This window comes from Anneissia japonica, unplaced genomic scaffold (assembly GCF_011630105.1).
Source record: "Anneissia japonica isolate Jap-2015-1 unplaced genomic scaffold, ASM1163010v1 scaffold288000_len81066_cov190, whole genome shotgun sequence".
Classification (NCBI taxonomy): Eukaryota; Metazoa; Echinodermata; class Crinoidea; order Comatulida; family Comatulidae; genus Anneissia; species Anneissia japonica.
The window spans coordinates 9,636-22,581 of NW_022732033.1; the positions used below are offsets into that span (position 1 = coordinate 9,636).

The window sequence follows — 12,946 nt, forward strand, 5'->3', positions numbered from 1 at the left end:
TAGTTCTTGGAGGTGAACGTGTATCCTATTTGGGGTGTTACGGCAATGCGACGTACCCCAGTAAACTCCTCCCCCTTTGAAATTAGTAATACTCAGATTGAAGAATGCAGCCAGCTCCGGATTGAAATATATTAAAATTTTTTCGGTGGTTCCCTCTGACGATTTAAATTTAAACCTTATAGTACCAATGCTTTTATCAAACCACAAAAAATCAATGTACGGTTTTAGAGCATCATTATTTTTTAAAATGTTTATAATTTCTTCGGTCGTATAAAACCCTGGATAAATCGATAATAGTTCCTGCCCCTGTTCGTAAACTTCTCTGCCTTCACGCTCTACGACGACATATTTTATAACGTTTAAAATTTTTTTCACGTTGAAATATCCAACCGTTCTGGTTATGGCTTTTAAAGCAATTTGCATATTCCCCTCTCGGTTATCCAACGGATACTCGAATCGGTTTAAAACTCCATTTTTGACGTTTGTATTGATACAATGCATTTTATCTATGGCGTATATTATAAAATGGAGTTTCAGTACACAAACGCGAGATACAATCCGAGTACCAAGTATTCGATCGTCGATAAAGTTACAAATCTCAACAAGCATCAGATTGCCGTGTCGGATACCAGCGAGTTTGAAGTGGTTTTTCCCAACATTTTTGCCGACTACCTGATCAGGATCACGCAGACCAAGTAAAATCCAGGTGGGGTGACATTTCTAGCGATCGAACCAGAGGGTTCTGGCAGCAAAAACTCGATATAGCTTGGAGGGAAAAGACTATGGGTTTCTTTCAGAACCAGCTAAATTTTGCCCTCTGGTGCGCTACGACGGGTTGCGGAGTTTCCTACGGGGATCACTTCAAGAACTGTGGTCCGTACCTCAGACGCAAGTTTTACAAGTTTCACGTCTATTACGCAACCAGACGAATTTTGCAGGAAATGTCTTGCCCGATTCCGACCGACAGATATTACGATCCGTACGAAAACAACATTGACATGACGGCTTACGAAAGAATCTGCAACGAATTCCAAGTTCCGACCAACACCAACTGGCACGTTGCGAGATCCCACTCGACCGGTGGAGACTATGGATACGGAAATATGGTCAATCATACGGTTAGAGGTCGAGTCACGGTAGACTATTATCAACAGACCAACGTCTCTTACAAGGCTTTTATATTGGATAAATCGATTCCAGACTCGATAGCGAGGTATCAAGACGTCTTGCGATTTGCGAGATCCCAAGTCAACTATGTCCTCGGATACAATCTCTACATGTGTCCGGCCGACATGGAACTGAGAATTACCACGACGACCGACTACAACAATAAAATCTTAATTGCAGAGCGAAATTCGCAACAATTAGGATTAAACGACATAAACGAACCCGTATCAAAACCCGTCGAACCGCTGCCTAAGGCGGCGTCACCTCCGCTACCGCCTCCGGCGTCAACCCCATCTCCGACGCCGACGCCTATGCCTACGGCACCTACGACGTCTGCGGTTCCGACTCTGACGCCGTCTGCGCCTACGACTACGTCTCCGCAGACCCCACCGCCTACGCTCAAGACTCCCGATCCGACGTCAAAGCTCGAGTCGCCACCCCCGACCGCGTCTCCGACTCCGACCGCGTCTGCGGCTGCTGCGTCGCCGACTCCGTCTCCGATTCTCTCCGAGCACGAAATTGCCAAAGTTTCGACGGTGATTGGTTTCGCTGTCGTTACTTTTTTCGTTTACGAGCTGACGAGGGTTTGGAGCTAGTCTCCACCTTTGGTGTCGACGCCGGAGGCGTTTTGACGTTCGCCACCAGATAATTGTAAACGATTCCGGCAACGGCCAGAATCAACAACCAGACGCGGTCGGCTACAAAGCCTACGGCGCTACCAGCTGTTTTTAGCAGAAAGCTTACGACAGCTCCGATAATTCCGGGCAACGCCAAAAGAGCCTTATCGCCGAGCTTTTTCAGGATCTCGGCAAAGTTTTTCAGGTGTTTTTTAATCCATCCGTCGGGTTTCTCGGGATCCGGCGTCGGACCGGGATTCGGACCGGGGCCCGGAGACGGGTCGGGGACCGCGGTCGAGTTTCCGCCGGTAAATATCGCAATCAACGACGCAATGATCGAACCTAAAGCCGTGATGATGCTAGCGATAGTTATCCCTTGTTCGCGAAACAAAATCCTTAATCTATCTCTCAGTCGTAAATCGTCGCCCAACATTCTACCGATGGTGCCTTGTATCTCCCTGACTTGATTCTTTGCCCTATCCGTGTTAATTTCTACGACTTGTAATATAGCTTCCCTTTCCGTTTGCAAGTCTCGTATACGATCGTCGAGTTGTTTCAGCTCTTGGGTCGTCGATCCTTGTTCGTTCATCTCGAGCCATTCTCGTTTGTACCACGTTATTCTTTCGTCAATCTTTCCGAGTTTTGCCAGGGAAAGCGCGAGTTGCTCTTTGGTCGTAGTCATTGCGTTCATGATACCCGCAATTTCTCTTCCTTGAACATCCGTTTGAATGCCTTGTGTCGTATATTGCGTCATCGACTCGTCTAGATCATCACGATCCGTAGTAAACGATGTTTCGGATACTTGGTGCACGGTATCGTCCAACACCTTAGGCATATCCGCCGGTCCTTGTTCGTCCAATTCAATCTCTTCCACCTTTTCGAAGGTGTCTTTAAGAGCTTGTTTCCCACCGCTGCCTCGACGAGAGGAATAATCCCCGACAATGTATTCTTTAATTTCGGCGACGCTTATTCCTCTCGTCGAGGAGAGTTTACGAAATTTTAACGCGTCATTTTTCATGGTTAACGTTATTTTTTTGTCGTCGCTTGTTAAGAAATACAATTCGTCTTGTTTGATTGCGTTTGTCTCGACTTTAAACTTATATTTGTCGGTCAGTTTAATATCGTTGTATCCCTCTTCCATGAGAAATTGCTTGTACGTTTGCAGCTTCATGCGTAGTCTCTCACCATAGACTCGCGCCTCGTCGAGGATGGAACGTGGTCTTGCAACGAGGGGTGCTAAACCTGGAAGATCCATATAGCTTTCTTCTTCATCGGCATGCTCGTAGTCGTCGTCGAAATCGCGACCTTCGGCAAAACCTTGCGTGGGTATTTCTTCAGCCATTTTATTATAGATGGCAAACAATTAACGGATTAAAAAAAGTTGCCGTATAAAAAATGCATCACGAGATAAGCGCCAACAGGTCGGTCAAGCTCAAGAACACCGACCACAGAAACGACAGACGCGTCTTTACCACCGTCATGAACCAGATAAACGAAGCCGGCCCCGGCGACGTCTTGCGAGTCAGATTTCCGGATCTCGGCGACGACGACGCCATAGTTCCGGGTACGGCTCGACTAGCCTTTAACCTGGTTTTAACCTCGAGCACGGACGCGGATCGAACGATCGTCAACAACATCGGTAGAGCGCTCGTCGAGAAAGTACGTATAACTCTGGAAGGAAAGGAAGTTTTTACCCTAACCGATTACGACGTGTACAATTGTTACAAGGACTTGTGGAAGACGACTTACGAACGTCGTAACGGTTCGTATCAAGGTATCACTAGCGAAAACGAACGAAAAGTACGCGTAAACGCCGGCGATAAGGTGACGGTCGCGTCGGACGACGTTCCCAACGCCCTACTCGACGTGGCCGTCGGCGATGCGTACGGCAACAGGTTTTGCATACCTCTCGACTTTGAGTTGCTGACCGACCACATGCCCTTCAACCAAAAGATGTTGCACGATCGGCTCGAGTACGAAATAACGTTTAGAAACGCAAAGGATGTGATCAAGACTAGCGACGCTAATGCAACCTTTAAATTGGAGGGGATCGTTCTCGAGTACGAGATTATAAGAAGCGAGGGGGTTTCTCGTCAGACTAGGATGAAATATCAGGATAAATCCGTAATACTCTTTGACAGAGTGTTGATGCACCACAAAGATGTCTTAAACAAAGATCAAACAATCTGGAACATTACTCTAAAGATCAAACGCTCTGGAACATTACTCTAAACACGGCAGCCAAATCCATCAAAGGCGTGCTTTTGCTGTTTAAGGAACGAGAGTCTGATTTTGGACACGACCCCGAAAAGTTTTACAACGCGAAAATCAAAGAATGCAGCGTCACGATCGACGGGTCGTCCAACGAAATATACGCACGCGGAATGATGCCCTACAGAAATTACGAAGAGATTTGCAAGCACTTTTGCATTCAAGCCTGCAAGGCGACTCATTTCACCTACATGTCGCAAAGGAGATATCTGACGGATCACTACGGTCTCTGGGTCGATCTCAGAGCCATCTCGGACAATACCCTGCACGGAACGGGTAGAAAAATTGACGCCGATTCCGGCGGATTGAAATTGCAATTGACGCGAGACGCGGAGACGGCGGCGCCGCTAGATTGCTACGTCTTTATCGTCGCAGACGCCCAGCTAAACATACAGGGAAACAGACTCGTCAGAGTAAACTATTAAGGTCGACATATTAAAAACCATGTTTCCAAAAGAGGCGCACTGCGCTCTGATCGTCGGAGCGACAAATTGCGGCAAGACCGTGCAGGATTATCCGTCGAGAAAAAGACTCGCTGCCCGATCACCTCAAGGGGTACTGCGCCGGCCACAAGTATAGGGTCTGTCTCTTATACCCATCTAGAACGCACGAGATGCAAGCGCTCGCAGAGCTCGAATCCAATACCGTCGTCGTCGCCGACCCGCCCGCAAAGGACGCCTTCGTCGCAAAGAAAAAGCGTAGACCCAAAAAGAAGGCCGACTCGACCGCGTTCCCGAGCCGTCGCAATCGCTTACGCCCGAGCAAGCTCGAGACGTTTCCGTCGAGCTCAAAGACCGAATAAAGTCTGTCGTGAGCGGAGGTAACGCTCAATACTACTTTGGACAAGAATATACCGTAGAGCGAATCGATCGCATGCCAGAGGCTGAAATTTCCAAGTTGTACGCGATGCTAGAATCCAAAAAGGGTAGCGACGTGACAAAATCGCTCGGCAGTAGCGTGATTCGCATGTACAGCAAGACCATCGGGTACGTGCTCCCGATCGATTCGATCGAGCAACTCGGTGACGATCTCGAAAACGATCGGTTCTTGATGGAAGCGTTGAATCCCGTCGCGTGCGAGCTCTATTATAAATTTGGAGCGTGGCTCGCACCGCTTTCGGTCGCGATGCACACGGCGAGACACGTGAAATACAAACCCCCGATCGACGCCAAGGGCGGCGTCACCACCGACGCCAAGGGCGGCGTCACCACCGACGCCGAGCAAGACGTTTTAAACTCGCCTCAAGACGCCGAGAAATCGACGACGTACGCGTCACCTACGCCTGCGGCTATGGCGTCTACGACGTCCGCGATTACCGACCCGCCCGAGTAATTACCGAGTAAAAAAATTACCGACATTTACAAAATGGACGAAACAATTACCCAAGTCACGAGCAAGAATCCCAAGCGAGTTGCGGCCGGAAAAGCAATTGCCGAGAAACGACGGCAAGCCTCGGAGGCATCGCGGACGCCACCTTCGACGTCGTTGGCGAGTTGCATTCCGTATCTGACGCTCGTCGCGTTGGGATATCTAGTCTACGTCGCAACGATCGGCAACGATTCCACCAAGCCGAGCGTATCGACGACAAGGAAAACGTCGCAGACGCCTCCGGTAACGTCGGTATCGCCGCCGTCGCAGACGCCTCCGGTACCGCCTACTCTGCCGTCGCAGACTCTGCCGGTCAAACCGGCACCGCCGGTGGCAAAGCCGTCCAAGCCGGATCCGTTTGAAATGTAATTAAAAATCTCTCTTGCTTAAAAAAGGCATGAGTGGCATCGATACAAACGTAATTGTAAACAGCCTGTACGACGGAGCGATCGTGTCCACGTTGACGGTCGGTTACGTGATGATACTGAAAAAGGTGGCGGGAAGCAAAGCGCCGCTCGTAGACAAGTTGACGCTCGTCGACACGGCAAAGCTCGCGGGTCTGATTGCGGCTTCGACGCTGACCAAGGACATGCTGGTGGCAAACGGTTACATTCCCGACAAGATTATAAAATAAATACCGCGATAGTAAAAATGGCAACCGTGGCAATGATGGTCGGCGGTGCGCTGGTAAACGCCCTAGCTTTTAGCGGAAGCAACTTTGTCTTTAGCCGCATGAGCGGCGGCGACGCGGAACGCAAACGGCACGATCTGGCCTTGGAGCAATTGTCTCAGGCTCGAGATTCGTGGAGCAAAAAACGAGCCTCGCAACTCGATTACATCAACGAAAAAATTGGACGCGAGCAGCACGCCCAAGGAACCTTTTCGGACGTTGAATCTGCGATGAGAGAATACTATAGAATGGGCGGATCGCCCGATCGCCTGCAACTCGAGCGAGAACCGCAGCTGTCCGACTTTTACGCACCCAGCGAATCGCAGCAAGATGCGGAGCTGGTAGGATTGGTCGTCGTATTGAGCATACTCGCGTTTGCGACCGTAAAATATTTATAAAATGTTTCGATATTTATAAATATGAGCACAAACCGCGAAATACGACAACTCGAACGTGCGTACTACGCTCCTCAACATTTATGGCAGGGCGAGGGGGCCATCGAGCAACTCGTCGCCAAGACGAGGATACCACGAGACGTCGTAAAAGAGTGGTTGTTTAAGCAGAGCATGTGGCAAATTTATCTCCCGCCGCCTAAACACGTACCGAGCGTGCCGACGAGGCAGAGCGTCTCGGTAAACCAAGTCCATCAAGCCGACCTGCTCTTTTTACCGCACGATAGGTACAGGGGAAAAACGTACAAGTACGCCCTGACGGTCGTCGACGTGGCGAGCAGATACAAGGAAGCGGAACCGTTGACGACCAAACAATCGTCAGAGGTCGCACGAGCCTTTAGTAAGATTTACGCTCGCGAGTTGACGTGGCCCGAGGCGTTGCAGGTCGATTCGGGTAGCGAATTTAAAGGCGAAACGTTAAAAGTCATGAAAGAGCACAATGTACGCGTGAGCGTGGGAGTACCCGGTAATCACAAATCTCAAGGAATCGTAGAAAGGTTCAACAAGACTCTTGCCGTCAAACTGTTTCCGCACCAGTATGCTCGGGAAATGTTGGATCCGACGAAACGCAACGCGGAATGGGCGGAAAATCTGAAACCCGTTTTGAAAGAGTTAAACGCCCAAGGGCCCGACGAGACCGTACGCAGGCGAGACGAAATCAAGTACGAGCCCAAGTACAATCGACCCGTCGGATTGGACGAGTCAGTCCTGGATTCGAGCCTGCGCGTGCGATACCTGTACAGACCCGGTGAGTTGGAAGGAGGCGAAAGACGCAGAGCTACCGATCCGATATGGAGCATCGATACGTACGACGTGCGAAACGTCATGATCAAACCGCATCAATCCGTCTTGTATTTTCTACGAGGAGTGCCGAGGAGTTTTGTACGAGAAGAATTGTTGGTCGTTCCCATCGACACGCAATTACCACCTAAATGAAAAATGGATTAAGGAAAAAACACGTTGTAATAAAATGATGCAAAATACTTGTCGTTGGATCAGGATGGGTTCGACTGAAACGTGCGGAAAAGCGGCGTTGAAGCATCAAGACTCGCTACCCGAGCATCTACGCGGATATTGCCGCGACCACAAGTTTAAAATCGTGCGAGGAGGGGGTACGGTTTCGTGCGAAAGATGTGGTAGGGGTTGCAAGACTATACTACACAATATCTGCTATAGATGCGGCGGACAAGTTGTGAGCAACGCGATACTGTTGCGGCGTCGATCGCCCAGTCAACGTCCCGAGGGTGAAGACGGCTGTCGTTATCTCAAGATGGGTTCGACCGAGCTGTGTCGCAGGATTATCCGTCGAGAAAAAGACTCGCTGCCCGATCACCTCAAGGGGTACTGCGCCGGCCACAAGTATAGGGTGATGCACGGTAGCAAGATATCCCCGTGTTACGTGTGCGGCGTGGGATGCAAGGTTACGATCGACGGCGTGTGCAAAAAGTGTATGGCTCGGTGAATTGCAAAATACGTTTGTATTTTGTAATCTGACCTACGCCCTCTATCGACGTAGTTTGCAAAATTGATTCCGATCTAAAGGGTCAGGATATTTAGTTAAAATGACAAACCAGAACAAACAAGCACGAGGTAGACGCGGCCGCCGTGGTGGACGCGACGACCTCCTAAAACACACGCAGCATCAACTGGAGGAATGCGAGAGCCAACTAAAACGCGCGCAGCGCCAACTCGAGGAATGCGAGCACCAACTAAAACGCGAGCAGTGGAAACTCGACGAACGCGATCAAAGCGAAAAACGCGTACAGTGGGAACGCGAGGACCGCGAACGCGAGAGGCAAGAGCAGCAAAGGCGAGAGCAGTGGGAACGCGAGGACCGCGAACGCGAGAGGCAAGAGCAGCAAAGGCGAGAGCAGAGGGGACGCGAGGACCGCGAACGCGAGAGGCAAGAGCAGCAAAGGCGAGAGCAGAGGGAACGCGAGGACCGCGAACGCGAGAGGCAAGAGCAGCAAAGGCATGAACAGAGGGAACGCGAGGTCCAACAAGCTTTAAATCCGAGTGGAGAAATGCAACAGAGGGTAGAACGTGAATTGGAGCTCCCAAACGATCAACCTGGATTTCGTATTATTCACATGAATAGGGAGCACGAAACTCATCGGATAGACCTAAGGCGCTTTGACGACCCGGAAGAAATCTTGCAATATAGGGATCGCATCGAGGAAATTTTACAAAATCATCGTTTCAGTGCTATCAGATTTCGACTCGTTTTGGTCGTAAATATGAGGCGAAATGACGACGTGGCCACACCCACCTTTCACTCGGGTAGATATAGAGTTTTCGATGAATTAGATTTGGAAAGGGACGTAAATCCCATACTCACGGAGGTTGGACGATGGACCGAAAACGGATCGGGGTGGCATATAAATCATCTCGAGCATCTAGATATAGTGATCGCCAGGTTCAACCCCTTGAGTGGTGGAGGGTACGCACCGTTACCCGCCGTGCTAAAAAATAAAAAGGCAATCATCAACGTTAAAAACAAAGACGACTCGTGCATCAAATACGCCGTTACCAGCGCGCTTCACCCCGTCAAGGAGCACACCGATCGACCCTCGAGTTACGCTCGACATCTGGACGAGCTCGACTGGAGCGGCATAACGTTCCCCATGCCGGTCAAACAGATTAAAATCATCGAAAAGAATAATCCTCGGCTCAAGATTAACGTTTACGGCTGGGGGAAGAGGGTAAAGGGTATTTACACCCACTATACTTTGGTGGCGAGCACGTGGATCGTACGCTGATTAATCTCTTGCTGCACGATAACCATTACATGTGGATTAAAAAGATGAGCCCGCTTCTCGCCGGTTACAGCAAGCACAAGGGGAAAAAGCATTTATGCTCGCGATGCATGCACGTTTTTGGTACGGAAGAACTTAAGTTAAAACACGAGCCCGATTGCAGGGGCATAAACGACGGCCTAACGGCGATGCAACTCGTCGATGAAAAAGGTAACTTGTTGATATTTAAAAACTTACAGCACAGGGCCATGACGCCGTTTGTAATCTATGCGGATTTCGAGTGCATCTTGGAAAAGATGCCGGCAGACGAGTCTGGCCCGAAAACGGTTAGAGACGCCAAGCACGTGCCGTGCGGTTGGTCGTACGTGGTGGTAAGGCACGACGGCCAAGTGGTCGGACACGGATTGCACAGAGCCAATGCCGACAATGCGGATACGTGCGTAAAATCCCTTTTGGAACATCTCGTGATCGAAAAGGATAAAATTGTCGACATTTACAAGCGAAAACCCGTCGACCCCCGCAGCGTGATGACGAGCGAGGACGAAGCTCGCTTCGAGGCCGCGACGACCTGTTGGATCTGCGAGCGAGGTGACTTTACGGAATATACCGCCGCCGCCGACTTTTGGAAATGCAACAAGGTCAAGAACAACCCCGACAATAAATACAAGATGTGCTACGAGTGCTCGGTAAACAAGAAAGGTCAAAAGGTGCGAGATCACTGTCACGTCACCGACACGTATCGCGGAGCGGCTCACGCGGGTTGTAATCTCAAGTTACGGTTACACGAGAATACGCCCATACCCGTGTTATTCCACAATCTTACCGGGTACGACGGTCATCTAATCATGCAGGGCATCGGAAAGATGCCGGGCAAGACTGAATGCATTCCGAGTAATACGGAAAAGTACATTTCCTTTACCTTGGAAAACCTGAGATTCATCGATTCGATGAAATTTCTAAACGCCTCGTTGTCGACGCTGGTGAGCAAGATGCCGATTGACAAGTTTAAGCTCACCAAGGCATTTTTTGGCGGCGAGGGCGATTTGGAACTGCTCATGAGAAAGGGCGTGTATCCGTACGAATACATGGATTCGTTTGACAAGTTTCGGGAGGAAGGTTTACCCAGTAAGGAGCTCTTTTACAGCAGCCTGCGCGACGAGGGCATAAGCGACGCCGACTACGAGCATTCGGCGAGGGCTTACGAGCATTTTAAATGTAAAAACTTGGGTGATTATCACGACCACTACCTCAAGACGGACGCTTTGCTGTTGGCCGACGTGTTCCAAAACTTTAGGTCGTCGGCGTATCGAGAGTACGGATTGGGTCCGTGCAACTATTACACGCTGCCGGGTTTCAGTTGGGACGCGCTGCTCCGCAAGACCGGGGTGGCGCTCGAGCTGCTGACAGACTTGGACATGCACTTGATGATCGAAAAGGGAATCAGAGGCGGCCTCACCATGGTTTCCCATCGATACTGCAAGTTTAACAACAAGTACATGGACGACTACGACGAGACGAAACCCAGCACGTACGGAATAGATCTCGATGAAAACAATCTGTACGGATGCAGCATGAGACAGTCGTTGCCGGTATCGGATTTTAGGTGGATCGATCCGGGCGAGTACAAAAAGGTCCTCGAGGCAAAGGTCGACGCCGACAAGGGCTACTTTCTCGAGGTGGACCTGGAGGTTCCGAAAGAACTGCACGATCTGTTTAACGATTACCCCCTGGCACCCGAGATGCTCGCACCCCGTCGCGAGTGGATGAGCCCCTACCAGCTCAACCTGCTGGGCGACGACGAACCAAAGGACGAGAAACTCGTACCGACCCTAATGTCCAAGACTAAATACGTCCTGCACTATAGAAACTTGCAGTTTTATCTCGCCAAGGGTCTCGTGCTGACCAAGGTTCATCGCATCATCGAGTTTACGCAGAGAGCGTGGATGAAAGAGTACATCGACATGAATACCGAGCTCAGAAAGGCTGCAAAAACCGACTTTGAAAAGGACTTTTTCAAGCTAATGAACAATTCCGTTTTCGGTAAGACTATGGAAAATGTGCGCAACCGGCAAACCGTTATTTTGTGTAAAAATAGTGAAACTAGAAAAAAAGACAGGCTCATGGCGAAACCAAACTTTAACAGGTACGTCGTAATCAACGATGACCTCGTAGCCATCCACATGAACAAGACGCGGGTCGTGCTCAACAAACCAATCTATTGCGGTGCGGCCGTCTTGGATCTGAGCAAGCTTGTAATGTACGAGTTTTACTACGACAAGCTCAAACCCATGTATGGCGATCGCGTCAAGCTCTTGTACACAGACACTGATAGCATGTTTCTCAAGATCACCACCGAGGATGTTTACGCCGACATGCGGGAAAATTTAGATTGGTTCGACACGAGCAACTATGACAAGGACAGTATGTTGTACAGCGAGAAAAATAAAAAGGTTCCAGGAAAGATGAAGGACGAATTGGGCGGAACCATCATGACGGAATTTGTTGCACTCAAACCGAAAATGTATTCATTCAAGACGCAAGATCCGAGGTTGGATGTCAAGCGGGCAAAGGGGGTCGCCAAATACGTCGTAAAGGGTCATCTAAGACACGACGATTACGTGCGCGTGCTGACGAGTAGAGAGGATATGTATTGCGACATGACCTCGATTCGAAGCAGCAAGCATTTGCTTTACACGTTCAAGCAGACTAAAAAGTCGCTATGCCCGTTAGACACCAAGATGTATATACTCGACGACAGAATCACTTCCTATGCGCACGGAAATTACAGGATTGCGCAAGCGGGAAACGAGTCTAGATCACGTGATTGCCGAAAAGAGTTTTTGTGATGTCCTTTTGTGATGACGTCATCGGGGACACGGGAAATGACCTTTTGTGATGACGTCGACGTCGTGACGTCATCTTGTTCAAAGAGTCTTTTTGGTAGTAAGGAAAAGCTGGACCGCGGGTGGCCGGGAACTCTCACGAGTCTAGATCACGTGTTTGCCGAAATGATCTTTTGTGATGACGTCATCGATAGGTAGTTTGCAATTGTTTGTAGGGGAAAGCTAGGTCAAGAAAAGCTGGACCGCGGGGTGGCCGGGAACTCTCTTTTTACATACTACTGAACCCACCAAAGGGAAGAAATGTTTTTATCGATTCGTTCGTTAATACTGCTAAAATGCATTTGGATCAATTCATCAATAATAACATTAATTCTAAACCATCTCACAATTTACCAGTAGCCCAACGCAAAGCCATCAGTGAACTCAAGTCCAACCCTGATATCATTATCCGACAAGCGGATAAAGGAGGCTGCGTCACCATCCTTAATAAATTTGACTATAAAAAGGAGGCTGAGTCTCAACTTGGAAACCAGGAATTTTATGAATTTCTCACTGCTGATCCTACCATTATGTATAGAGACGATCTTAGTGTTGTTATCAATGAATTAAAATATTATAATCAATCTGATATTGTTAATCTTATCACATCTAATCCCAAGCCTGGCTTATTTTATACCCTCCCGAAAATCCACAAACTGCCTAAACTTATTGATAATAAATTAAAATCACTGTCTAATACTAACTACAATGTCAGCGCACTTAAGCCTATTGAAATTTTTAATTTATCCAAACAGCTCAATAT

At 49.1% G+C, this 12,946-nt stretch overlaps 1 protein-coding gene across 1 annotated transcript; it reads left to right on the top strand.

The window, feature by feature from the left end:
* Positions 1 to 9,348: 9,348 nt before the first annotated feature.
* Positions 9,349 to 12,147, top strand: LOC117115545. The gene has a single exon (XM_033259387.1). The coding sequence runs from the start codon at positions 9,349 to 9,351 to the stop codon at positions 12,145 to 12,147; it is 2,799 nt and encodes a 932-aa protein (XP_033115278.1).
* Positions 12,148 to 12,946: the final 799 nt, after the last annotated feature.

Coding starts and splice junctions, on each gene's coding strand:
- LOC117115545 (XM_033259387.1), top strand. CDS start 9,349: ATGAGCCCGCTTCTCGCCGGTTACAGCAAGCACAAGGGGAAAAAGCAT.